The following is a 27,174-nucleotide window of genomic DNA, read 5'->3' on the forward strand; positions in this document are numbered from 1 at the left end:
ATACTTGGAATTCTGTTTAGCCTTATTCTTAAGATGAGAATTCCTGACAAGGACATCTTGTTTTTACCAGAACTTAGGAGACATAACAAGAGAACAGGGTAAAGAAACTCCAAGGAGGCTGACCCATGGATGGATTACTGGGGTACATTTCCTATAGGATGTCCCAGCCAGACATACTAATTAACTAACCTTACAGAATTATAGAAATCCTGTACACACATATTCTGCACACCTGAAAGCTTTCATTGAAGAACTGTTTTTTTAACCTTACCACTTTATTGCAAGAATTCCTTCTTTATCTCACCACTCCAACTCCGTCGCAAGGTTTATCCTTTTATCCTTAGGCAACACCTTAACTTTGCCTTACCTAAGCATGTCCTGCCAACCCCCTGAGGTCCATGCCATCCCTCCAGTCCCATAAAAAGGGGGAGCAAGCAGGGCAGCACCCACCTGAGCAGCTGGGCAGGGTGGAGTTGCGCCTGGGCTGCGCCTTGCCGTGCTGCATGGGGACACCGCAGCTCAGCGTGTAGCTGTTCTCCGAGTCTGGGGACAGAACACAGTCAGCACAGGGGCAGCAGCCTCACAAAGCCCCTGCTTGAGGCTTCAGCTTCCCACTGCTGCCAAACAATGAGACATTTTTAAGTGCTGGATGTGGATTTTTAAAAATACTTTGCCAAAGGTTTGTTTCTCCCAGCACGGAAATGTAAAATTTCATAAGTGACTTGGCACAAGGTAGCTGTGCACAAGGAAAAATATTTTGTGTTTGTCCAAGGCAAAGTCCTTCTGCTTTGATCATCCCTGGGATTTAGAAAATAAATCATGTACTTTCATAATAATTTTAGCTTCAGGCTCCAACAGAACTTATTGGCAGAAACAGAAGTGGGGTACTTAGAACCATAACAGTGTTTACATATTACAGAGATAAAACTGTGTCCTGGTGCTTACAATTAGAGAAATGCACACTTCCAGTAATCTCTGCTAAACTGAAAATAAAATGAGAATGAAATGTTAGCTCTACTGCATGTAATGCCAAGACTAAACATGATGTATGAAAAAGCAGCAGCAATCCCCCCCTTCCCTGCAAAACTGTGAAGATGAAAACTACTAGCAGCAAATGGTAAAAAAAAAAAAAAAAAAAAAAAAAAAAGAAGGGAGGGGAATGAAATGCCCAATTTTTTATAAATAATACTCAGCAGGACTGAGAGACACATCCACATTAACCAGGATGGTGCAGAAAAAAATTGTTATATGTTGAATTGCTGTGACAAAAGGGAGGGCAAAAATGAACAGTTGATTTCATTGATTTCCTGTTACTTTTTAATACAAGCTTTTTTTGGTTAGAATTTTCCCACCCTCACAACTGACATCTCACATTAAACAATGAAGGCCCAAACTTCTCATATGTATTTGACTGACAATCAGCTCTTCTTGTTTTAATTTATAATGAGGTTTTTCTTATTTACTGTTGTCCATAAGAAAAAATGAGTGCAAAAAAAAAGAGAAAAGTCAACAAGTCACATCCCAGACATAAGGGGACAAATACTTTGCACAAACCTGGAACAAAGAGAGTGTTGGATGGGCATGACAGGAAGCAGCTCTCTATGCCCCCTGTCTTACTGCATACTAGCTGAGCCTTGGGAGCTGGTTTGGCATTTGGGAGACATTTCACCATCTCTGAGGAGGAAAAAAATAAAGAAATGTAAAACAATCAGACACTGCCCAACCCAGAACCTGTGTACACACTTGGATACAATGGTGAGAAAAGGCAGGAAGTGGCAAAAAACATAATGACAGATACAAGTATTTCTGAAACAAGCACATATTAAGGGAGAGCATCTGGATTGAGATGTTTGGCTTGTACTTGAATATGGAAGTCCTTCACATTTTTAGACCTAAACTCTAGATCAGTCTTTTTTTCCTGTCTTCCACTTTGGGATCTTTATGCTCTATGAGCACAATTCTTGATCTCAGAAGCAACAGGCAACGTTAATCAACTGCAATGTCCTTTCTCTGATTTGGAGGCACAGCTCTCTGATTGAACAGACCAACTGTGCACAGTGGTCTGTTTACTTAGATGACCACTAAAATGGTATTTTTTAATTCTCTAACTCCCACTGACTTTTCAACTTTAGCTCCATGCTCTGGCTTCTGGAGCCAGAACACTTCCCAGCCAGGCAGAGGTGAGGCTAGGATGGAGATGGACAGTCCTGCTGGCCCTTTCAGACACTGCTGAAATGCCCCAAACAATACTAGAAGGGACCCTGTGACACATACAGAGACCACAGAACCATTTCTCATGGGAAGGAAAAATCCAGCTTCTCCTCTTGGCTTCATGGCAGGGTGAAGACAGAGCACCCTGCAGGTCTCCCAAGTGATTCTTGTTTCTTGCTACTTCTTCCAGATCTGCTCACCTTACAAGACAGGTTTGGCTGACATTTGTTTTTCTCACTGCTGACTGTGGTACTGTAAATGTCATTTTTCCTACCTGTCAGCTTGCCAGCAGAGCTCACTGAGGTAGGGGTTGCTTCTGACACCAGAGCTGTAGCAGCCAGACTGGTTTGGGTCTACCAGGGCATGGGAAAAGCCCAGTAAAGCCATCATGAAACCAAGCAGTTCCAAAGCAGGAGCTGGAATGAATGTGGCCTGACTTGGCTTGAGTGCAGAGGAAAAGCCCCAGCAGCCTCCAGCTGGTTTGTATTCCTGGCCTCACTGGTTAGTAAATATGAAAATTTCCAAGCCCCATAAACCTGCCTTATGTTCATATCAGAGATATGGGAATAATCATCCTCCACTTATCTCCTTCCAAAATCTTCTATGTTGCTTTGGTGATGTCTTTAAAGAAACTATTTCCTTGGGCTGAGGAGGCAACAAAGCACAAAGTGCCATTGCTGAGCAAAAGAGGGTTTTGTTACTGCCAATGTCTCCAAATCACATGGCATTCAGGATCACTAAATATAACTCTTCCACTTTTTATTGTGCTTTTGTAACAATTTAGAACATAGTTTCCTCTCAAAAATGTTGATAATGAAGGCAGGCAATCAGCAGGGAGATGATGCTCATTTTAAACCTCACTGAAGCCACCAAATACTAGAGTGTGTATCACTAGACAAGGGTGTTCTATTTCCATCTTCTTGCTGAGCATTATAAATAATGAGGAGAAATTTACAACCAGGAAAATATTTTCAATGCAGCCTCTTACCAACATTCTTGGTAGGCTGAGAGAGGGAATATACCACAAGTAGTCTAACTTCATATCAAACCTCCAAAACTTTTAGTCCCATCTGTTAATTTACAAAATCCTTTCCAGAGGAATAACTGGTATATGGCAAGGGAGAATTAGTGGAGAACTAAAAACCACAGTGAGCTATTTCTTGCTGTCACAATCCTTATTCTCTACATAGCAGGGAAGGTAATAGAAAGTGAAGCACTTAACTGAGCTTAGGAAGAACATAGAGGCAAAGGCTGGAACTCAGCTTGAGGCTCTCATCTCACCCCACCTTGGTTATAAAGTGCTTGCCAGTGCTGTATCCATGTAAAAAATGCCACAATTGCATGATCACATAAGGCCAGTGCTGTGCTCACTGGTCCAGATTAAGCAGTGCTTTCTCTCAGTATGTGCAGAGATTCCCTGAAGGGAGATCTCCCTTTTTCTTCTTCTATCATGCTCCCACCTGGGTATTAGGCATCATCCCCAAATGTGCCTATGAGAAGTTATTTGTGGTTAAAAAATTTAGCCATGAAAAACCCCAGGTATGCCATTCTCATTAAAAATGGAAAATGAGAATTAAAATCTCACACAAAATACTTTGGCTGTAGCCATGACCAAGATTTGCTGTGCTTCAAATAAGACTGCAGAAAAAGAAGTCAATCTCTTTCAAGGATACAGAAATTCAGGTCTGCCACAAAGTGGCACTAGCAGCAAGTGCCAAATTTTTCTGGTCTCAGGATTTGTGATCATTGTGATTAACACTTTCTGACTCAGCTAGTGTCAGTACTTTATATGAAGCAGGACACTTTTACAGACAACTTGAAAAATTGGGGTATGGTTCTGTAAACGTAGGTATTATGTCCTACTTGTAAACAGATAAATATTTTGAATATTCTAAATTAGTGTTAGAGGTAAATAAAGTTATACCTGACATTACAGAGGTGGGAAGAGGGCAAATTAAAACAAAAGTATAAAATACTTAAGCTAATAATAATACTACTTAGATTTCTGTGAATGAACTCATAAACTTAAAAAAACACCATTCCACACAAATAAAATCTAACATATTGCTCATTCGGTAATCGACTTAACGTTGTATCCATGGAGCTCCACAGGATAAACTCAGGTGTTATCTGAGTTTATAGAATGAATTTGGGGATCTAGATGGTGAAAATGCAGCCTCTCCCAAACAAAACCTTAGAGAACAGGAGCCTCCCCAGAGTCACCTCTGAGTCATCTGCACTTACCAACACAGTCCTTTTTATTCCAGTGCAGTTTCTTTCCAGGTGGGCAGACACACTCATAGCTCCCCATGGTATTAAGACACCCAAAGTCACAGCTACCATTGCTGATGCTGCATTCATCAATATCTGAAAACAGATTTAAAGTTGTGAAGAGTCTTAACCATGTGTGCACACAGACTGTGCATTAAGGTATGGCTTGCATAAGGAAACCTTTTCTACAGGATCTTTTGCATTTGAGTCTGTACAAACATGCATAAACCAGTGCCAAACAACTTTAGTGCATATTGCATGTATTTGTCCTGAAACTGCACAGCTCCTACTCTCCCAAGGATTTATGCATTTGATAGTTTACTTGCCAGCACCAGTTACACTGAAATTCTTGGGAGTACTCACAAAATATAAAATATCCTCAAAAGTCTCTGCAGCACCTGGACAATAATTCATTATATAGAAAAATGACATAAACCTCTGTAAGATTACATCACTTCTGCAGAATAAGGAGATAAATTCCCCACAGTGATTCCCAGAGTTTCTTTTAGAAGAGGAAATGATGCTTTCAAAAGAAACAAAGCAGTTGAAGTGTAGTTTAGACTTCTACTCCTCGAAGTCTAGAAGGTAAAGCTTGCAAGAAGGTGAAGAAATTATCATATATGTTATCATTGATATTCCACAAAATTCTTTCAACTTTTGCTACATTAGAAAGGTATTTAGTCAGTATGAGGTGTATCCTTTTTAGTCCAAGCATTCAGCATTGATACACTCAGACCAACAAGGTCAATCTCTCATCTTCTCTCTTCTCAGCAGAAAGAACATTTATTTATTTAATGAACTGAAATGACACCAAATCAACAGGAGATACACAGCATTGCTAATGCTCTGGCTCATTGGTAGACCTCAAAATTAAGCATGCAAGGACTAAAACTAATGACAGGGCTAGGTGGCAAAACTTGGAGCCTGGACAAGTCTGGACTCAGAGTTGTGATTTTGTATCTGCTCATAATGGAAAAAAGCAGGAGGTTTGGATATAGTTATGGTTTTGGTCAAAGTTCATCACTGAGATTTTCCAGTGGCAGTTTTGGTCCTTCAGTCTTCCTGAAAAGACTGAAGCTGAACCAAGGCTGAAGGTTATTTAAAGATTGAGGCAGAACCCCAAACTTTGAGGCTTTTCCTAAATTAGTCCATTAAGTCATTAAGGCATTAACAGTGGAACTGAAGACCAGTTTCTCCCACAAGTCCCAAAAACATTTGGACTGAGAACTTGGTTTCACAACTGCTTTCAAGTGGGGTCTGTTCCCAAATTGCTTCCTTAGATGGATTCCTATTTCTCTTCCTGCCTACCTCTACTCTTACCATGAATTCATGTGATACTTCTCCATAAATGAGAGACCAGCATACACCTCTCCTGTATCTTTTTCCCAAAAAATAAGCCATGCAGAGATACCATTAGCAGGGTCTCATGTTGACATTACAAAATCAGGTGAGCTCAGCCCTCAAAAGTGAGGGGCCAGCATCTGTTGCTGCTGAACCTCTAATTGGTCACTGTGGTAATGCTGCACTTCAAAAATATCCCTCTCCTACAGCATTACAACATTACAGCACCAATTCTTTCCAATCATACCCAAAAAGGTTGAAAGTATGTCCCCAGAAGATGGGAGCCTTCATTATGCATTTCACAGGCAGTTTATGTCACAGATGGGTAAGGACAAATGCCAACAGAGCCAAAATACACAAACTGTGCAAAACTGACATCTTTCCCATATTCTCTTTGCTGCCCATCATATGAAGCCTCCCTACAGTTGTGGGTAACCTCACTCCTGTGGAAGTTCTGATAAAAAAAATGGTGGGATATTGGTTTTCACTGGTGTTTTTCCTCTTGGGAATGCTTCAGCACATCTGAGATATTGAAATTTTAGTCAACTCGTGATATTTTAAGTTTATTTTAACGTTATGTTTTTATCATCTTGAGTTACAAAACCTTAATCTAAAAGAATGTGGGGCTCTGTAAACAGTACACAAAGCAAACAAACACACATGTAAGCAAAGCTCAGTTTCCAAACCTCCACAGTGTGTCAGTCCATACAAAGTGTAGCCTTTGTGGCAGAGACACTCAAAGCTTCCAGGGTAGTTGATACAGGTGTGGTCACAGGTCCTTTCAAAGGAACACTCATCTATATCTGAATTAACAGAAAAAGCATTAAGGAATTGGATTTAATCAGGTTACACCAAATGACTGGATTTTCTCACTGGGTTGCAACATCTTGTTACTGATAAAATATCACTTACCATCCCATGATAAATCTGAATAAAATATCATTCTCATTCCTCTAGTGCCTTGTAAAGAAAATACTTAGAGGTACATGAAGAAGGACAAGAAGAGATAATCTGGTAAAACCCAATGAAGATTGCATTATGTACATTCCCCATTAGATGGCAACCTTTAACTTCTGATCATACTGACCCAGCAGGAGCTTTTGGGGAAGTTAGTGGCACAATGGAGAAAAGGTTTAGGTTCAATCAAGCAATTCCCTCTTTCACTTTCCATATGCTGACATGCTGCCCACCAGGACAGGGAGTTGCTCCCAGACTTCTGCTCTGCCTTACAAGACTGTCCAGACTTGCAAACCACTGCTGGAGAATATGGAATGGACAGGCTGCACCTAGCACAGAAAATACTACTCCAAAACCCACATTCTAAGGAAATATGACCTTTTCCCCCTAAAAAAAAAAAAAAAGCCAGGCATCTCTAATTATCTACTCAGCAATATGAAACCCTGGCTTACACAGCCTCTTTCATCCACCAGGCCATGAAAAAAGCAACCAGGAGCATGTTGCTTCCAGGACAGTAAAAAGGCTTTGCTGAGCAGGTGCTGTGAGGCTGATTTGACAGCAGTCCTGACAGAATGGACTTGCTAAAAATATTAAAGGTACTTTAAATAGCAATCTGTGCAAAATAACACATATGAGTTAATTTTATTGTTTTTTGTAAAAATAAATTCTCTTCAGTGATTCATTCTTCTGCTTACAGAAAGCTGAATACAATGACATTATTTGACAGTGGTCATTTCAACAAATCTCATTCCTCCAATGTTCCTGAGTTATAAGTGAATGGAATAATATTCCCATGACAGTTTCTAGAACTACTTTTTAAGAACAAAACCTGAACAACATCATCACAAAATGTAACTTAGACTTACATGTTGTACATGAAAAACAGTTTGGAAAGCTGTTGGTGTTTGAAAAAACTTGAAAACTAACCATACTTTAGGGTATGCTACCCAATTCCTATAGCCAAGTATTATTTACATAGTTCTGACATTTAATGAAGCATTCTAGGTCTCATTCTGTCATTATAAATGCAAGTACTTACCTTCCAGAACTATAAAATTAATATTTCCTGTATGTGTACACATACAAATCTATGTGAGAATTTATGCACAAATTTAGAATGACTCAAACAGCTATATTTTCTATGACCTCCAACTTAAAATGTTTCAAAACATTCACACAAAAGATAATTCGCAATGTGGGAAGCAACTGTCCAGGCAAATGCATAACTTAGAATGAAAGAAACACAATGAAGAGAAATCTGTGCTATACAGTTTTATGCATCACAATCCCTTGTGACAACTGAGATTTTTCTCTTTCTTATATCTATTTAATTTTTAATGCATTTCAAAATCAATTTTAAAATATCATCATTTGACTTCTGAATGTAATTTCTTTTTAAGGTTTCCTTTATAGTCCTGGAAATGTGCAGCTTTTGAATACACATAAATGGCAAACTGTTTCAGCTTTCTCTAAATAAATACACACAGTGAAATCATTTGGGAATGAACACTGCAGCTATAGTTTAAAGGATTTTTAATGCTTAAGAAGCCAAATCATACATCATGGTTTCATTCATGTGTAACCTTCTTTGCTGTGTGGAACTGTGGGAATTTACAAAAGCAGTTCATTTTCTGGCCTCTGACTTACCTTGGGAGTCTCTTTTTCACAACCAATTTCATATTCCTAAACAGTGATCTTACCCTGCACTAGTTTAGTCCATAGTGTTCATGCACTGCTTTCACATGCAGCACTTTGTGTTTGGCTTATTTTTCTTCACATCAAGGAGGATGAACTTCCCAAAATAGTCTGATGACCACTGCTTGCCAAGTAACAGGCACTCAGGATGGCCAAATGCATTTTTACTCCACAGCTTTTTCACCCTTTAAAGCCCTCACTCCCCCTCCTGCTGCTGCTCTCAGAAATTCAGTGTGCTGAATCCAGCATCCTGCTCCTGGCTGGGGAAGGACCCAGCTTTCTGCACAATCACCAGCCCCCTGAGGAATTCAGCACTTGTCATAGAAAAGGCAAAAATATGCACCACATTCTCTTCGTTACAAGAAACCAGTGGGGTGATACAGGATGCTGAAATCCTCTCTTTTTTTTGGTTCTTTTTTTTTTTTGTATTGAAACTTTGAAATCTGTGCTCTGGGTGCTGTTATTCCTGGGATCCCAGAAAGTTTGAAGCTGGCCCTCACAGCTCTGTGGTGCTTCACAACACTCTCCATATTCAGCCTGAAAGGATGTGCTTATTTCCCACCACTCTCATGACACAGGTGTGTCTCACAAGACACCATGGAGTTGGGAATTTGACTTTCAAAGCCTTGAGTTTCAAATCCTGCTTTGCCACAACCTGGAACAAACGTGAGCATCTAAACCCTGTTCTTAGTTGTACTAAAAAAATTAAATCCTGTTCTCCTTTTGTACTAAAAAAATTGAACCCTGTTCTCCTTTTGTACTACAAAATCTGGTAGCCTCATCTACTGAGCAGAAGTCAAAAAATACAAAAGCAGAGATGTGGCACTACCCCCCATGTACACACCCAAACACACAAACATTTTTGTACTGTGGTGTTCTGAATTTCTCCCCTCCCACACCCCAAAATAAATACTGATAAATTACCTTCCTGGGTCTGAGGTGCTCTTAAAATTATTTAAAGCTTTTAAATTAAGTTTTTAAACTGTTTTAAGATGAAAAGTCAAAATGTTGTAGTTTTGAGGAACTGGGGTGGAAAACTTCAACTTAAGGTTGAAGTCTGTATTTTATTTTTGGTTGCATTTGGTGTAAACCCACATGTAGTCCAAACTGTCTCCCAACATTTCAGATTTGCTAATGCACTTATCTGACATCAAACACAATTTTTTTACTTTCACCTAGCCAAAATTTCATGCATTGCAGTCAGCATAGGTGACTGTGTCATTTCAGCATGTTAAGAGGTGTCTCCACAGCCCTGCTGGTAGCACGTGGTGAATTTCCTGCCAGCTTTTCTTAGGAATACTAATGATACACATAAAATCTAAGAAAGGAGCTCCCTGCTTCACAGCAGACCCAGTGAAGTGCCAAGCTGAGGGGTTGGAGGAGGTGACCTCCAAAATTCCCTTGCAGGCTCCACCATGGATTCATGGGCACACTGGCAGTGCCAGGCTTCTCTTCATGGTGTCCTGTGCTGCTGACAGCTCTCCTGCCAGTCCCTGCTCCCATGACATCAAGGCATCATCTCAGGCTGAATACAGTCCAAATCTTGTCTAGCAATCCAGGTTCTCACCTCCAAAGAGAATCCCTGAGGAAACACTCCTTAATTTTTCCCTAGAAGGGATTCAACTGGAAGAGATTGTTCAATGGTTTAATAAAAGCGCAGGATTTCCCTGAGGTTTTGAGGGAAGCAATTTTTGGCAGTGGTGGCCATGCTTGATAATATTAGTTTGGCTAGGTTCCTATTATTTCAAGTCAGCATTTGGATTTTATTGTTGATTTTTCAATCATACGTAGCTTTTTAATTTTTTTTTTTTAAAGTTCAGGCTTTCCCATGTTAAATGATCCCATAATGATCTTTATTTTTCTAGAATGTAAAGTTTTTTAGTGGGTGTCAGATTGTCAGTACTGCAAAGTAAATTCTTCTATCTCCAGAAGGGAGCTACCAGAGATCGAATTTCTTCTAAGTTTCCTCAAACAGATGTGTCTCAAAGGTGACCTGAGGGAACAGGGAATAAAGCAGCTCATTTTCCATGCTCATTCAAGTCCCTGCCCTTTCCACTGCTGCTGCCACTAGACTCCCAATTACAGTAGCAGCAATTGTTCTGTGGTTTGTGTGATGGGGACACTGAGTCACTTGTGGATGCAGAGTGCAGGGCACCCAGATCCATCACACAGAGGTGATTTTTGCTAAGCCTGAACCTGAGCTGGATTCCTACCAGCAGCTCTGAAGTGAAAGGCTCCTTTCTGTACTCTGTTTCCAGCCCTCAGACACAGCACCCTGTACTCCTGATTGTCATCTCTCTGAAATAAATTTCAGAGTAATTAAAAGGAACCAATGATCAGGAAATCAAAGTGTAAAGCAGGACATTTCCAAAAAAGCATTAGCATTACAAACAAGCAGATCAGCACCAGACACACACAGGGGAGACTGGTAAATCCTGCTGGATTTAGAGATGTTTTAGAACTGCAAACTGATGCAGGAGCTGCTGCACTCCCTGACAGAATGCACTTGTGCAAAACTCACTTGCACAGAGCTGTGATTTGAGTGTTGTGGTTACAGAACTGAAGAATTGATGTGCAGCTTCCCAATTCCACATTAAAAATCTCCTTAAAAAATGAAGACTGTCCCATCTCTCTTTTCCTTAATGTAACTTTGTTAATATTAAGAACAAGTGAAGAAATTGTTTAGAGAAAACCAATGGTCATCTCAAAAGCTTTTCTCTGAGATGTATAAGTAGCTAGGTCAATTTATGAAACTGGGAGCCTCCATATATATTATATATATGTATATAACTCCATATATATATATATATCTCCATATATATGTATATGTGTATATATATATATATATATATATCCACATATATATATATATATCTCCATATATATGTATATGTGTATATATATATATATATATATCCACAGGTCATATATCATAACTGCATAACAGTTTACTCTTGAGACTGGAGTATTTTTCACTTGATCTGAAAATAAAAGTGGCAAGGAGAGATCATTGTTTGGTGGTGCTATTTGTGCTACAGGAGTGACTCAAAGACAATCAACAAAAGCTGAAACAGGCATGGAGAACAGAGTAAAGACTGTAAAGATTCTGGATGCTGTAAGCAAAGAACCCATCTTATATTTGACTTGTCTGTGTTTGGTGAGGCAGGACATGAAGTATACATTAGATCACTGCATATATTCAAAATAGATAAATTAAATTTAAATATTCTATTTCAAATGAAGTAAAACAAAAAAAAAAAAAAAAAAGAAATATTTTTTAGTTAGAGTATACAGTAAAAATAAAAGGAAATATTAATCAATTATCAACTCCTTCATCAGCAGAAGTGACTGATGACCCCCTGAATGCTGGTACATCAAAAATGGGCCTTTTTTATATGATAGCAATAATTTAAAGTACTATTACAGCTGTGAGTCCATAGAGCCCAAATCCTCCCAGTAAGCTTAGGCATACCTTGATTATGGCAGCAAGGATTTTTATCTACCTCCTAACTGCTGCCCAGGCTGCTGTGAGGAATATCCACAGCAAGGAATCTGTGGGTTTCAGATGAGGTGGTGGTGGGGCTGAGCCCCAGCTGGGAGCAGTGGCTCAGCTGTCCCAGTGCAGTGGGCACAGCAAAGGCACTCTCAGGGCACTGGGGTTATCTCCTCAGATGTACTTCTGTTCTGTCCATCTCACACAGCCCTGGTTTATTTTTAACCCCCAAGCCAAGTGTGGAGTCAGGTCCTGCACACAAGCCAAACTCAAGGTTAGTCAGAATGTTTTGTGTTCACCTTTCCCAGCTCCCAAGTTATCGACTCCTCTGAGAAACAGAGCCTTTCCTTGTTCTCATTCATTAAGCACACATACAGAGAAACTCTAAAGAAGTGTTACATGATGTTTTTAAAATAAACACTAATGCTTTTTTTGTATGTATTTTGGCTGAAAGTTATATTCTGTCTTCTCCTCCCCCCACCTCCAATTTCTGTGGGGAGCTGATACCACCCATGTAATGCTGTTCACCTCACAGCCCAGCCAGCCCAGCTTCCAGCAATATTTGACAGACATTAGGGAAACCACATATCTTAATCTGAGTGGTTGCTGGACCATAGGGAGTCATGATTCAAGCTATGCTCCCCAACAAATGGTGGTTTAAACTCAATGCTGGGAAGGCATTGTTTTGCTACAGCAGCAGTGTGATGGGGTTTCCACCACAGCCCAGGTTTTTTTGATCCACAGTGACTTAGCCCTGTTCACAGTTAGTAAAAATGCATCCTCCATGTGAGAATGCAGCTCTCTAATACACAGCCAGCCCTGATCTGGAGGAATGGCTTACAGCTAACTTCTCCTTAAGTTTCAAAGCTTACAATAATAAAACCAATGAAAAGGAAGCAGGGAAAGATGAAGTAATGTACAAATCTTCTACTTCATTACCTTCCCACTGAGTGCTTCTGGAGCAGCCTAACACAAAGGGGGAAAAAAATAGCCATAACCTCAGGCCTTTAAAAGTAATTGAAAACCCACACCCATTTAGACTTCCCATTGCACTACTGAGCTGCAATCAAGTCATCTTGCTGCTGAGACTTAATTGTTAATAATATACCTAATGACCTGCAGAAAAAAGCCAGATCTGGCATTAATTGCTGTACTTTTAATGGGAAGCTAAGTGCCCAGGTAACACAGTCTTATCTTGTATTTCAGAAATTTGAGTGGGAAACTCTCCATTATGACTAATGTTGACTTGGACCAAAGCATTTATTTATTTAAGAACTTTATTGCTCACAGTTAAGTATGTGATTAGTGAAGACCAAATGTAACCCACTAATCAGGGGCTGAAAGACTTCTGAAGGAAATTGATTCTGTTCACAAGGAAATGTGCTTTTTATTAGAGATGATTTGTTAGAAAGCAAAGAAGTAGTAAAACAAATAAATGTATATAACCAACAAAAGAAACCTGCAATATATGTTTGAGACAGAGGCAATAAATAATTAGAAATCTGTGACTTATTATGTAAGCATCCCACTGAGGAGGTATTTCAAGGATTTAGCAGTGACTGCTGCTCAGCTTCAGGGATAGGCTCACAGTATATTGCTGTACTAAGGACAAATGTTATCATTTACCTAACTCTGCCTCACAGCCTGAGGATCCTGTCTCTGTGTTTTTATTCAGTTTGTTGAAATCCTGGAAACTGCTTGTTTTCCCCTTCCTCCCAGCTTGTCTGTACCCACAGTAAGTTCAACAATCCCCTATCTCTGCTCCTGGGGCTCTCACTCTTAGGACAGGCCATGTCTTCTTCCTCTGTCTTCATGCAGAATGAACACTCCATATAGCTCTGGTGCAAGTGCAGTTTAGGGAGCCACAGCTGTCTCTGTTTTTTATCATTTTGGTCTGATCATTTTTAGATGCTCTCGTTTTGTTCAAATGAATATCTGAGCATCACTGAATCCTCCTTTTACTGTGTGTTCTCACACTTCTGCTACATGTCTGAAATTGAATAATGTCTTCCAAAACATAATCCAGAAACTGGATGTTTATTTTGATAGAAGGAGGATATTTAATACCAGCATTAAATACTGATACTCATTTAGTCCAAGCTCCTGTACTTAAGCAGCCTCCAGCATTTTGCTTGGTAAACTCCAAAAGCATCCCTGTCCCAGAAGGGATTGTCTAGGTGTCTTCCTGAACAGATCCCTTAATCCTTTCCATCAGTTTAACTCTCAAGAGTTCAAATTGGTGTGATCCTTTCTAACTGCTAAGTTTTGTAAAGGCTGAATAGTTTACTTTAAAAAGTACAATGCATACCTGATCCTTTCAGGAATAAGCAGGTTCATGCTTTTAGATTTCTCATACTATTTTCTTGGGCCTGAGGTTACACACAAGAAAGCAGGAATGATTCCAACTGAGCAGTTCCCTTGGGCTGGCTGGCTGGCTCTAATTCCTGTGAATTCACCTCAGTTCAAAAGACAGCAATTTTTCATTGGCCATTCCAGTGTCAGAGGAACTGCAGCAGGCACATCCTTCTTTGATGCTAAGCACCAAGGGGACCACTCTTCACCCAGCAAACTCACCACCCTCATTAACATCACAGAACTGGTTTCCCACTATTTACCTAGACCTTAAAGCAAAGGGAAGAGCTTTTAGGAAGAACAGGACAGTATATTTGGGAAGGTCTTTAAAGGCAAATGGCTGCTTGTTTCCTTTATCTCTGCTATCAGACCTTATCAAAAGAGACCAGTTGCACTTTCTGTGAACCACTGTGCTATCTCTGGGGTTTGAAAACAAAAGGAAAGCAGGTTAAAAAATGAGACTTGGCAATAAAATCGTAGGCTCCCTCTCCACAGTAAACACAATCTTCTCTTTAGGAACTCTTCCAAGGGAGCTTTATGTGATCTCACGTAGCAACAAATTAATTTTCCCTTCTCTTTTTCAGTTTCTTTCAAAAATTCCATATTTAGCTTTTCTTCCACGCAGAATTCACAAGCTCCTTCTCTTCCACAAGCTTCCCTCAGGACTTCCTCTGAGTCTGCAGAAACAGCAGGGCTGTGGAACAACATCTCAGTGCAGTAAATGCCTATTCCCTTAACACATGTGTGTGCTCCCCACAGTGACCACCACTCATTCCTCTTCCTGTCAGCACTGCAGAGCCAAGTCTGCTCCCAGGCACTATGGCTTTGTTCTGCCTCATGCATCAGCCATGGATTTGCTTGCTCTTGGATCACCAAGAGCTCTGCCCAAGGGCTGGGAAGGTTCATGCTTTTGGATGGAAACTGCAGAATCTGGCAATTTCAGCCAGGCAAAAATTGGCAGCCAGCTTTGGGGTCTCTGGGGGTTGCTCTGACTGTAGGTGGTGGGATTTGGACCAAGGCTTTTTCTATAATGAAATACATCATCATTATTACCACCATTATTATTACATTATTATTTCTCTGCTGTTGGACAAAAAAAAATATTTCTGATATGTTTCCCTGCAGCAGCATGGGAGACCCCATCATCTACTATTTTTGGGGGCAGCATCAAACTTAAAAACAGAATAATGGTAGAGGATTACCTGATAAATTAAATTTTGGCAGATAGTAATTCTAATATTTTAAACATGGTTGAGAAAATCTACTTCCCATATCTCAGTCCTGCAAGCAGAGCTGGGGAACAGCAGTGTCAACTTTTTGCCATGTGACTGCTGAGAAGGAAAAGGTGCCTGGCCTCAAATGCCAAGTTTCCCTCTTCCTCTGATTCATCATCTGAGCTCAATTCTAAATTTGGTCAGTTGTCCTAGCAGAGAGAAGAATGAGAAAACCAATGCTGGTCACCAGAGACAGCTCTGCAGATACTTTCAAATAGAGAAGTTAAAAAAAGAAAGGGATTTTTTTCTTTTGCAGGTAAGAAAGTTTGCCTGGTCTCTTATGGAACATGTTAAAAACCTACTAATAACTAGACACAATGGTATAAAATTAGTAAGTCTGTCCAAGGTCACAGGCACAAAGTGAGCCTAGGGAGGTGTTCTATAAAGGTATTTGGAAGGAAAGATTTGAAATTGGTACTGGTGTTCTCTGTTGAGCACATCACACTTATCCTCACTGTAAGCTCATGGCAGTTCTCTCTTCCTGCTTTTTCTCCTTGCTGCTATCTTTGTGAATAACAATTTTTAAGAAGATTTTTAAATGAATTTTAAAACATATAAAAATGTACTACAGGGATCTGAAGCTGAGTAAAGCACCATTATCTTCTAGCAAAGCTAACAGCATAAAAAAATGCCTAAGTACACTTAACAGTATTATTCATTTTTATAACCTATTACCTCTAAAATCAATAGGAAATGAGTTAAGCTAAGCATTTTGTCAGATCACAGGAGCTACCAAATCCTCCCATGATTGCATCAGGAAGAGATGGAAGACCAAAGAAAAGCCCAAGTACATTTTCAACTTTTCAGCAATGGCAAATCAGAGAAAGCTCAAGAAAGCTGTGATAAATGAGCCTGATTTGAAACTGTTCCCCTGAATGCTTAGCCTGGAGAAGCCATTTCTGATGAAGTCAAAGCTGTTATGGATGTTAGCACCAGTGAAGCTGTGGCACTGTGGGCACCAAGGATGTGCAGCCCTTGGAGAACAGCTCTTCCCAATGGATGAGCATTTCAGGGACCAATCTGTGCAGCCACATCTGCACTGCTCTGTGGAATGCATTGCTTGGCAGAAGTGGGAACACTCAACACACCCCTGACACTGAATTTATTGGCTTTATAACTTCCTCACATTAGGTACAGATTGTCTTTGACATAAGATTTTGAAACAGAGGTATTTATGGTATGAAAATAAAGATCCTCTTGAGCCAGCTTGCATTTCTCTGTGTGACAGCTGGACACAACCACTTCCCAGCAACACAACTTCTCCAGGCTTTGAGGGCTGACTCTGCTGTGACATGAAGTGAAAGAGAAATTGTGACCAGAAAGGCAAAAGCCTCATTTTCTGTGTGAGATTGGAGACAGAAGTTGTGCCAGACATTACCCTTGCTCTTGGGCCTTTGCTCACCTGTCCCAGCTCTTCCCCACCCTCTCCATTACTTGAGGGTTTTGTTGTGCTCAGGTTCCTCTGTTAATCTCAGGAACCCAGCAGGAGGCAATTGGCTTTGGCTCCTATTATGTTTATCCTCTTACCATTGTTTTGTTAGGACAATCTAAAATGCAATTAAAGTCAATACTTTTCCAGTGTTTTTTTAAGAAGTACTTTTATCAAGACATTGCTAGGATTTTATAAGCAAATGTATAATTTTCCAGTATCAATTATTTCCCAAGGCAAAGGCAAGCTGAGTTATCTACTGCTATTATAGGAATAAACTGTGCCACTAAACCAAGAGCTTGGGGTAGGAGAAGCCATATATCAAGAGAATTAAAACAAACTTCAGGCAAGTTTGTTTTCCTACAAACATAAATATATTTACTAGTCTGCACTCTGTTCAAGCCACTATTTACACAGCAACTCTGTAAAAGCAGCTTAACAGCCTGAGGAGAATATAATGAAGGTTTTACCCTTTCTGTATCAAGGAAGGAATATTCCCTCTATCCTGCAATACATTTGATTTTTAGCCATATTTTTGAAAAGAGAAAACTGCTCGGGTTGCTAAGGTGTTGTCTCTATCACCCTTTAAGTAGGAGCTGCTAGTGAGACTTCTTGAAGGAACAAGGAACTAGTCTGGGTGAAAACATGCCTGGTGTTATTTGATGGTGCTGAAAGAGCAAGTACAACAACACAGTTTCAGTTTTCAGCTGAGAACCCAAATGCAGCACTTCCCTTCACTTCCCGTGGACCTGTGCATTCCCAGCTTGCTCAAAGCTCTTGCTGAAGTCAAGGGACCACTGAATATACACACAAGAATTGCTGTCCTCTGGCTCTACCTCAAAGGAAAAAAAAAACCTTAAAAAACCCTGCTTTAAAACCCTGCCCAGAAAGGCTGGCCTCTGCAGAATCCACTGAATCCCACTGAAAAAACCAACACCATGATTTGCAAACGTGCCTCAAAACCCCAGAGGACATTCCTCCATTCCACTGACTCAACATTTGAGTTTAAATTTTTGGTTTTATTTCACCTGTCTTAACTAAGGCCTCGTCTCCAAGCTACCAAAACCAAGAGCAGTGGTTTGTAACATGGCTAATACAAGAAAAATCCCATTCCTTGGTTTCAACAGGTTAGAAACTTCTCATCAGAAGAAAATAAACAAACCAGGGCAATTTAAAAGGCCCAGGGGTGTAGATGCAAGCACAGGAAAATGAAAGTCTGTAATATTTGGGATAGGGCTGTCATGTTATTGCAATTCTGTTTAGCACTCAGGGTAAAGGCTATCTGCCCATAATCAGTGTGACTGAATGCTTGAGTGCAGTAACATGGCATTCATGTCCCACAGTGCAGAATAGACATACACATAGAGTCTTTCTCTGATTCTCTTTAAAAACAATTCCTATTGAATTACAGCTTTCAGCACAATTTATCAACAGATGATTGTTTGTGGAAGAATGCTACCTTCCTGCTCCAGCTATTCCAAGGCTGACTCACATCCTGGTAATTCATTAATACATAACATGATTCCAGTCCAGTAAAGTAATTTCTGCACTATACAAGTCATAAATCCTACAACATCAACTAAAAAATATATCTCAAATTCTCTTTCTAAACACTAATGGAACGTTTTGCTTGGCTTCCCACACACATCATCAAGAGGAGGGGGCCAGGCAGAGCTGTAAAAAGCAATTTGATAGCAGAGTACTTTATAGAGTTTAACAGTATAAGAGCTACCATACTGAATGAGACCTGAGGTCAAACTAATCTACTATCTAACTTCCAACAGTAGCCTGTGTCAGAAGCTTCATGGGAAAACAGAAATGGAATAATCTGTCCCATCTGCCCTCTCCACATTAGGCCTCATTCTATTAGAAAGTGATTTAAAGCCTAGATTGTGAGGTTTAATATGCCTTCCAAGAAGCAGCAACCAAAGAACATTCCCCTTTAACTTATGAAAACACTTCTGCAGAGGGGAGAACTGGAGGTGCTGGAGGGATCTGTTTGTTTTCATGTTTCAGCAGACTTAATTGCTACAACCAACACTGCAGATACTATCACTTGGCAAACAAACTTGTACTGGCTGGAGCTGTTTTTACTTCTTACCTGGGGGCATTTATTGTTTCTGGGTATGATCTTGCAACCCTTTTTTTCTCACAGAGGCAGACTGCACCAATATTCACAGTCTCACTGACACCCAGTGTAACAGAAAGGATTTGAGAAGTATTCCTCTCACTGACAGTGTAACATGCTGCTTACCCAGTGGAGCATTTTTTAATCTTGATGCCAGAAGCAATATGGTGCTTGTCATAAGCGAGATATTTCTGTAAGGCTCAGTGGTGCAGAATGCCACAGAGAAAATCTGCATAGGGAGTGAACATCATCAGTGACAGGGAAATCATCCTGAGCTTTCCTTCTCTGAGCTAGTCTGATTTCCACAAGCAGCTCCCAGTGTCTCCTCCAGAGCTACACTGCCCTGGCAGCTGGACCAGCACTGCTGGCTGTCCATGAAGAGTTCCCACAGTTAAAACACTCAGGCCAGACTCAGCTGGGCTGGATGAAAATCAGCCAATGCATTTGATATGTCAGGGCACATCTGTCTGATGGAATGGCTATATGAAGGCATTTGCTTTTCCATGTATTTAATAGGGGTAGAAAAGGAAAGAGAGGGGGTAGATCAACAATGAAACTTTCCACCTCTTCTCACTGGCAAGTTGGCCAAACCATGTTGATAAACTGAGTCTGAGGGGTCAGATGCTCCAGCCCTGACTTCTGTGCTCTGATGTAGTTTGTTATCTTAGATAAGCAATTGTGTCCTGTATAAATCAGTGCAAGGGTGCATCCTAACCCTGGGACCATCATCAGGTTATGTGATTAGGACAAGGATTCCTTTGTTGGGTTGCAGGATCAAATGTGAGTGGCAGTCACTGCCATGTAACCCAAGGGTGCAAACTCTTTGCCTATCTTTTATTTTTAAATTTGGTTACTCTGTGTCAGAGATGGCTGGAGATTCAGTGCTGCTGGTGTGGACACACTGATTTATTTGGGATTAAACTGGCCCTGCACATCCACATTTATCATCAATGCTTCCATACAGAAGAGTATAATGAGATCTTTGTAGCTAATCTTTAGGGCCTTCTTTAGGCCAAAAATAATTCCCACAAACACCTTCTATCTGTCCTTCCCTGTATGATTAATCCCTCATTTCAGACTCAATTTTGAAATGGAGATACCATGCTGGGAGATCCAAATCTGACCCTGGGAAGGCAAATAGTGCATATTTCATATAATAAGTTAAAAGATGGACATTATGGGAGGTGATTACCTGCCCAGTTAATAGGGCAATGTTTCCAGACCAGGTCTGGTCTGTGTTTTTCAAGGTGTTATTTTTCTTTCTCTCATTCTAGGATGAAGGAAGGCTTCTCCTGACACTAGGATTGGAAGCCCTATGTAAAGAATCCCTCTAGTAACAGATATGTAGAGATAAAACAAAAACCAACCAAAAAAACCAACCACCACCAACAACAACAAAACAAACAAAAAACAACCAACCAACCAAACAAAAAAACCCCAAAACCAAACAAAAAACCCCAAAACTCCAGGAAGCAAAAAATCCAGAGCTGGACAAGGTTTGAGGTGTATTGTCTGGAAGTGGGGATGAGGAGAGAGGAAGGGGAGTAGAGTGGGGCATAAGAAGCACATTTGTTTTAAATGGAAGAAAAGTACAAATATCAAATATTTGTAAATGCTCATGTCTTGTAGTGAGAGGAAAAACCACCTCAAATCAGCTGTACTTGGAGCTCTACTGGAGAGCTTTGTAGCTATGCAAATATAGCAAAAAGTGCCCATAGAAAACCTCTAGAGGGAAAATTCAATTATTCATGAGGCAATGGGGCAAATTCTGTTTGGGATTTCCTATTGCAGAAACATGCATCACTGAATCTCCTTTGGACAGAAACCAGCAATATCAACAGCAGACTGTGAGACCCTGTGCTCCAGTGCCTGGCTACAAAAGGGTCAATTACATTTGTTTAAAATCTGGTAGGAAGGCTGTAAAGAATAACCAACAGTCAAACTGGCAATACTTCAAAGCAAATAAAAAATGCTGTCATCTATGGCTGTAAAGAAAGCCCAAAAAAGCCAGGTGGCCCATGCAGGTATTCCACATGTCCTGGAGGAACTGTTCCCTGGTGGACAGTCATCTGCTTTTACTACAATTCAAATGGTTGGTGAGAAGGCAACCTGAGCAGACTTTATCATGCCTGTGGTATCATCAAACCCTACTTAAAGCCTATTCTGGAGGCTGAAACTGGACCAGAATGATGTAAATGCCTTGAGCTTTTGGCCCCCGCAAAAGTTTAAATTCCTCAGGGTAGGAGGAGTTGTCTCTATTTTGAACTGAGGGGCAGAGGGTGAGTGTGGATTTAGCAGCCCAAAATATTACACCTTGATCACTGCATCCACTAAAAGCAATTTTTCTTTTTTTCCCCTCAAGGTAACACATCTTTCTATCTCTACCACTCCCTGGAGAGATTTATAACAAATGTGTGTGCTGTCTCTCACTGTCTTGCTTTGCAAAAAGCAATGCCTAGAGCAGGAAGAGAAAATTATTTACGATAGAATTTCACACATTTTTCTGGGTGCTTAATGAAGCTTGAACTTGAGCAGAGAAGAGAGACTGCTTATTGTTGATTTTTTTTCAAGATCACTGCACAACAAACAGAAACTGAATAAGCAATTAAGTTAACTGGCTCTAAAACTCATACTGGCTGAGGATTAAGGTAATTATGTCTGAGCTTACACACATTCATTGCAGCTTTATTTCACTGCAGCAAGTCTTGCCTGCTTGCTTGTTGCTGATGTCATTCTAGAACTGATCTGAGTTGTTGTCCTTCTATTAATTACCAAAAAGGTTACAAACACAAGCTCTCCTGGCTATAAATATAGCTATGTTATTTTTACTACATGTTCAAAGGAGATGCAGACCTCTTTTTGCTAGGATTATACAAATAAATCCAACTGTTTCTTCCTGCACCAAAGTATTTACAATACCTTAGACTTAAGGGATCAATTAAAGTAATACACAATAGATGGGTTTGGTATTGTCATACAGTGATTTCCCTGTCAAAGGAGGGGGAAAAAATCTATTTTTAAGTCTGAGCAAAAAAAAGAGACTCTGGAAAAACAGTATCAGTCTCCACAATATTACTGGCAGGGCAGTTTGGATTCTTCACCTTCTGGGTTACAAATAAGTTTCCTTTTAAATGGCTGGAATGCAGGGGAGGGGAAAGGAAGGGAACCCCCCACTCTCCTTGTCTAACAAGGAGCCACAGCGTGAGAACCACTCCCTAGCAGAATAATCTGTGATTGACAATGGTTTTCTTTGCAGCCAGGGCTAAAAATGGTTTAGCTGTAAACACACAAATGCAGAACATTTTAAGGCCCCTTCCAAAGGCAAGTGTGCTTATACAGGCACTCAGCATGCAGAGTGACACCAAGAGAGACCAAGTTTCAGAGTTCCTGAAAAAATCAAGGAATTCTCCTATCAAGATAAGAGCACAAACACAAGAGCAAAAGAATACCTCGTTATGGGCAAGTGAGCAGGGGCAGATTTACAAAAATTGGAGATTTATCCTCTGGGCAGTCCAGGCATTTATATGTGTGATCTTAGGCAAGCTGCTATATTTGGCTTCACCCTTTCTGCCTAAAAACTGAAAGAGAAATGCTTTCCTCTTCACACGGGGTATGAATGTGGGGAAGGCACTTGGAACGACCAGGGTGGGAGTTCTGCAAACAACCAGAACAAAGTCTGCACTGATACAATTTCCCTGTAATCTTAAAGTCAGCCCTGAGTTCTACAATGAAAGGACATGAAGGAAATTAGATGAGGTGGGACAGCTTCAGAATTTCACTGGGAATATGAATGAACATTTTATATTGAAATATGTAGAATTGCCTTGTGCTGATATTAATGATGAACAGGTTTGGAGATGAATGTTCTATACACTGGGGAGGCCACCTGAACTAAATAGGACCCAATACCAAACAATGCAGATTTCTGAGGTCCTAAATGAGTGTTTTGTAAACATGTTGATTAGCAACTGAAAGAAATCTTTATTTAAAAAATGAAAACCAGAAGAGAAGGGCAATGTTGACAGAAAGATCATAAATCATGGAAACTCTATTATGAATCAAAACAACAGATGTAACATGAACAACAGCATCTTTTATAAATAGAAATTAGACTGTTCTGTTTCACTCATTGGAAAGGCTAATATGCTGAAAATAAATTTCCCTGAATCTCTCATTAATGTTTTACGGTCAGCGTTGACCGGCTGTTACAAAAAACAAAATGTGGATGATTTATATCCCAGGAGAGTCACTAACCCCAAACCACATTTTCCTGATGGACCTGACATTAATAACTACAACCACTTCCCCTGACTATATTCTTCTTGCAGGGAAAGAAGCAAAGTGCAGGTGATTCAGAGATCAGTGATTCCTTGCTCTGCATTCACTTTCCTTCTCCCTTCATTAGCAGGCTAATACTGACTGCATGAGTCACCAATTATCACCTTAAACAGACAGGAACTAAATTATCACAATGATCCCCCCACAAAGCAGGCATCACATATGTTTGCTGGGGCCCAAATACCTCAGACTTTAAACAGGAAATTACTTTGTCCTCCCCATTTCATGGTATGAAGAACCAGAGTTTCTGGGATGAAGGAACTTGTCCAGCCCAAAACCTCTCTGGGCTTGCACTGATCTAATTTTTTTTTTTTTTTTTTTTTTTTTTTTTTTTTTTTTTTTTTTTTTTTTTTTTTTCTTACAGCAACAGACAAGCTACATTTTATCAGTCAATGTATAATGTAGAGGCAAGACTGAGTGCCAGCCTTTCCTCACTGACAATGGGAAAAGCAGGGTGCCAGATGATGGTTATAATTCCATGTCTGATCACACGAGAAGGAGAACATCAGCTCCTGCTTTAGTCCCTGCATGGTGTGTATTGTTACTGGTGACTCTCTCATTCTGGAGCTCTGGCACGTGAAGAAACAAAAGAACAAAACAGCATTTACAGGGCTGCTTCTAGATTCTCACTATCATCAAGGAAACCTGGTTATTTACAGGGAGCTTTTGCAGCCTCTGGATTATTAACCCTCTGCATAATGAACAAATAAATTCTGCAGCAGCTCTTGCCTAACTTTTCTCGAGTTTTTCCCTGGTGTAATAACAATTAGTTCAATGGTGCAACCTCAGACTGATACCACAGTGAGAGCATGTCATCACACATGAAATTCATGAACAAGGTCTTCCCAACCATCTTTAAATACATCATGAAGGGAACTGCTCTTTTTAATATTCTGCCTCTGTTTTTAGCAGGTAAATCAAAACCTGATAACTTCCCTGTGTCTGACATGATCCTACAGTTATTTCTGCTGAATCATGTGGCATGAGCTGTGCTAATCTCAGCTCTTTCCATCCTGTCCAGCTTGAAACCAACCTTTCACTAACTCCTTTGTGCCTAATCACACAGTCAGGGTGGAGGTGGCTCCTCAAATGATGGATGGAAGCACCAATGAGAAGTGATGGAAAAATTCAGAATGACACATGTATCTCCAGATAGTGGTTTCTCTTTTGTGGATAAACAAAAAAGATCTAAAATACTAATGCTGTTTTGGACTTCATCACTTTAACTTATTCAAAATTCATGCAAATAATCACGTACTAATAAAATGGCATTTTCTGTGCCAATTTTTAATTGAATACATCAACCTTCCCTTTCTCTCTCTTTTGATGCACGCTCATCTTTCTAGCCTTTTCTATGAGTTTTTTAAAAAGTAAAGCTGCAGGTACCTGGTCAGTACTTGGAAATGGTTATGCACTTAATTAGTCACAGAACACATAACATCAGATGACTTAGGTAACAAATCATGACACACACAGCAAACGATGTAAAACATGCTTCATTTGAATTCCCACAAAACACCACCATTTTCCCTTCATAAACAGTTTCTCTAAGGCAAAGGTGAGCTCACAAACTAAACCCTTTTTTTTTAGTTCAAATCTTGCAAGTGCTGTATTACAGTCAGTTACTCTAAATGACCCTGGTCTAAATAAGATAAGCCTCTGTCCCATTCAGATCATAGCAAATGAGAGGATTTGAACATAAGACTCTTAGCCTGAGGCTATTCCACTATGCCATTTGAATTTTTACACTTCAACAGGACACTGGCATTCCTAGTACTAAAAACATTGAAACAAGACATTTCCAATAATCTTCTAATCCCACCTCAGAAAACAGAAATCTCACAGGTGTTTTCTAACCTTACTTCCTATGACAGTACAATTAAAGCAGTACAAATGACTTAAGTATAAAAACAACAACAACAACAACAAAAATCCAATGGAAATAAGACTCTCATTATATGAAGAGTAAGGTTAATGAGGTATTACCTTGGCAGGTCCTTTCATCTGTGAGCAGTTTGTATCCTTTCTGGCAGCTGCACTCAAAGCTGCCAACCGTGTTCCGGCAGAAATGGTCACAGCCACCATTGTTTACCAAACACTCATCAATGTCTGCAGAGAATGAACAGCAAAGATTTAACTCATGACAGCAAAAATGCAGTTTGTGACAGCAATTCAGTCGTTCAGGGCAGGAATACAGGGATATACTCAGATCCCCAAGGAGGCTGCTGTCCCTGTCAGCAACCAGGCTGGTCTGATGTGTCCCTTCCCAGACCTATCTCACAAGGCTTACAAGGAGAACTATGGGCTGAGCTGCTCAGGAGGTAGAACTGGAACCAACAGATGACCCAAGCTGAGGTACTCTGGGTTAGGGAACACTCAGGGAAGCTCCTCTGTAGATGGAGAGCTCTGCCTGACTTCAACCTGCGAAGGACGTGAATCTTCTACCTTGCATAGGAACTAGCAAAACATAAGAACACGTGAAAAACTGAAGCAATAACAAACATGAAGTAAAAGACACCTGAGTTTTGAAGAAATGCTTCTATCCTACTTACACAAACAAATGCAAGGATACATTTTTTCAGAATGAGCATTATATGCTATTTGCTCATTATACAGTGACACAGTATTTTCATGTATCAAGATTTTTTCACTTGGTGTAGCAGAAAAGGAACTAGCATGTGAAATGTTGCTTCTTCAGTTATTCTGAAGACAGGGCACCTATTGCCTTTATTTGAAAGCCATATATATATATTTGTGTGTGTGTATGTATGAAGGACAGGATCAATGTCTCTTACTTCAAACAGTGATTATGAAGTGGACTGATGAATCTGGTAAGACCTCTGTTCTGAATTTCATACTGATCATTCTACTTCCAGCTCCTTTTAATGTCTCCCAGAGCTGTTGAACAACTGGAATGACCAATCTCATTTCCAATCCATAAAAAGCTGTGAAGTAAGTAAATAACAGGCCACAAAACCTCATTTGAAATACAGGGTATCTTTCTATCCTCCCTCAGTTATAAAACCATGGATCCATGTTTATTTGAAAAAGAAAAAAAAAGTACTTGTATTATTTTTTAGGAGAAGACCAGTGCAAAAATAATAGCTCTTTTTATGAATGCATACAGTGAAGAAGTAATATGACATTGAGCCTTGACTGCCCACTTCTGGAATTGAAAACAAGATCTTTCAAGGAACTAAATGGAGAGTGATGTTTTCTTTTGAAAAGCTTCTTGCTATAAGATCTTTGAAACTCTGAGGTAGCAGCTGGCCATTTAAAGAGCAAATCTTTCAAAGTGCAAATCTAGATGCCAAAAGGTCTAATATATAAGATGGAAATTTACCAAAACCAGCAATATGATGGTGAATGAAGAGCATACTTTAAAAATTATTTGAATTTAGGAGGATTCTTAGTGAAAGTAATGAATTAATTTTTGGAAATGGAAGATTCCAACGCGGGAAAGTGGCATGGTGCTTACCACATTTCTGCATACAAAATATAAACAGCAGCAAGAGGAGTGAGGTGGTAGATCTAAAAATTTCAATAGCTGAGAGGCAAATTCAGCCATCATTTCTAAAGAGCACTTTGTTGCACACAAACTGACAGAAATATGTCCAGGGCTCAAATAAGAATGTATATTGTTATAGAGGTTTTCTTATGAGTGGCACTTATGGCAAGGAGATGG

At 39.9% G+C, this 27,174-nt stretch overlaps 1 protein-coding gene across 2 annotated transcripts in view; it reads right to left on the minus strand.

Moving 5' to 3' along the window:
* SCUBE1 (signal peptide, CUB domain and EGF like domain containing 1) overlaps positions 1-27,174 on the minus strand; it is a 184,377-nt gene that overhangs the window by 22,099 nt on the left and 135,104 nt on the right. For both annotated transcript variants that reach the window (XM_056481851.1, XM_056481852.1), the window contains 5 exons: positions 25,476-25,598; positions 6,510-6,626; positions 4,456-4,578; positions 1,555-1,674; positions 451-543 (listed from right to left, as the gene is read on the minus strand). In XM_056481851.1, the coding sequence (XP_056337826.1) occupies positions 451-543; positions 1,555-1,674; positions 4,456-4,578; positions 6,510-6,626; positions 25,476-25,598 (576 nt within the window). The remainder of the gene's footprint in view (positions 1-450; positions 544-1,554; positions 1,675-4,455; positions 4,579-6,509; positions 6,627-25,475; positions 25,599-27,174) is intronic.

The sequence above is a fragment of the Oenanthe melanoleuca genome, chromosome 1A, assembly GCF_029582105.1.
Source record: "Oenanthe melanoleuca isolate GR-GAL-2019-014 chromosome 1A, OMel1.0, whole genome shotgun sequence".
Taxonomy (NCBI): domain Eukaryota; kingdom Metazoa; phylum Chordata; class Aves; order Passeriformes; family Muscicapidae; genus Oenanthe; species Oenanthe melanoleuca.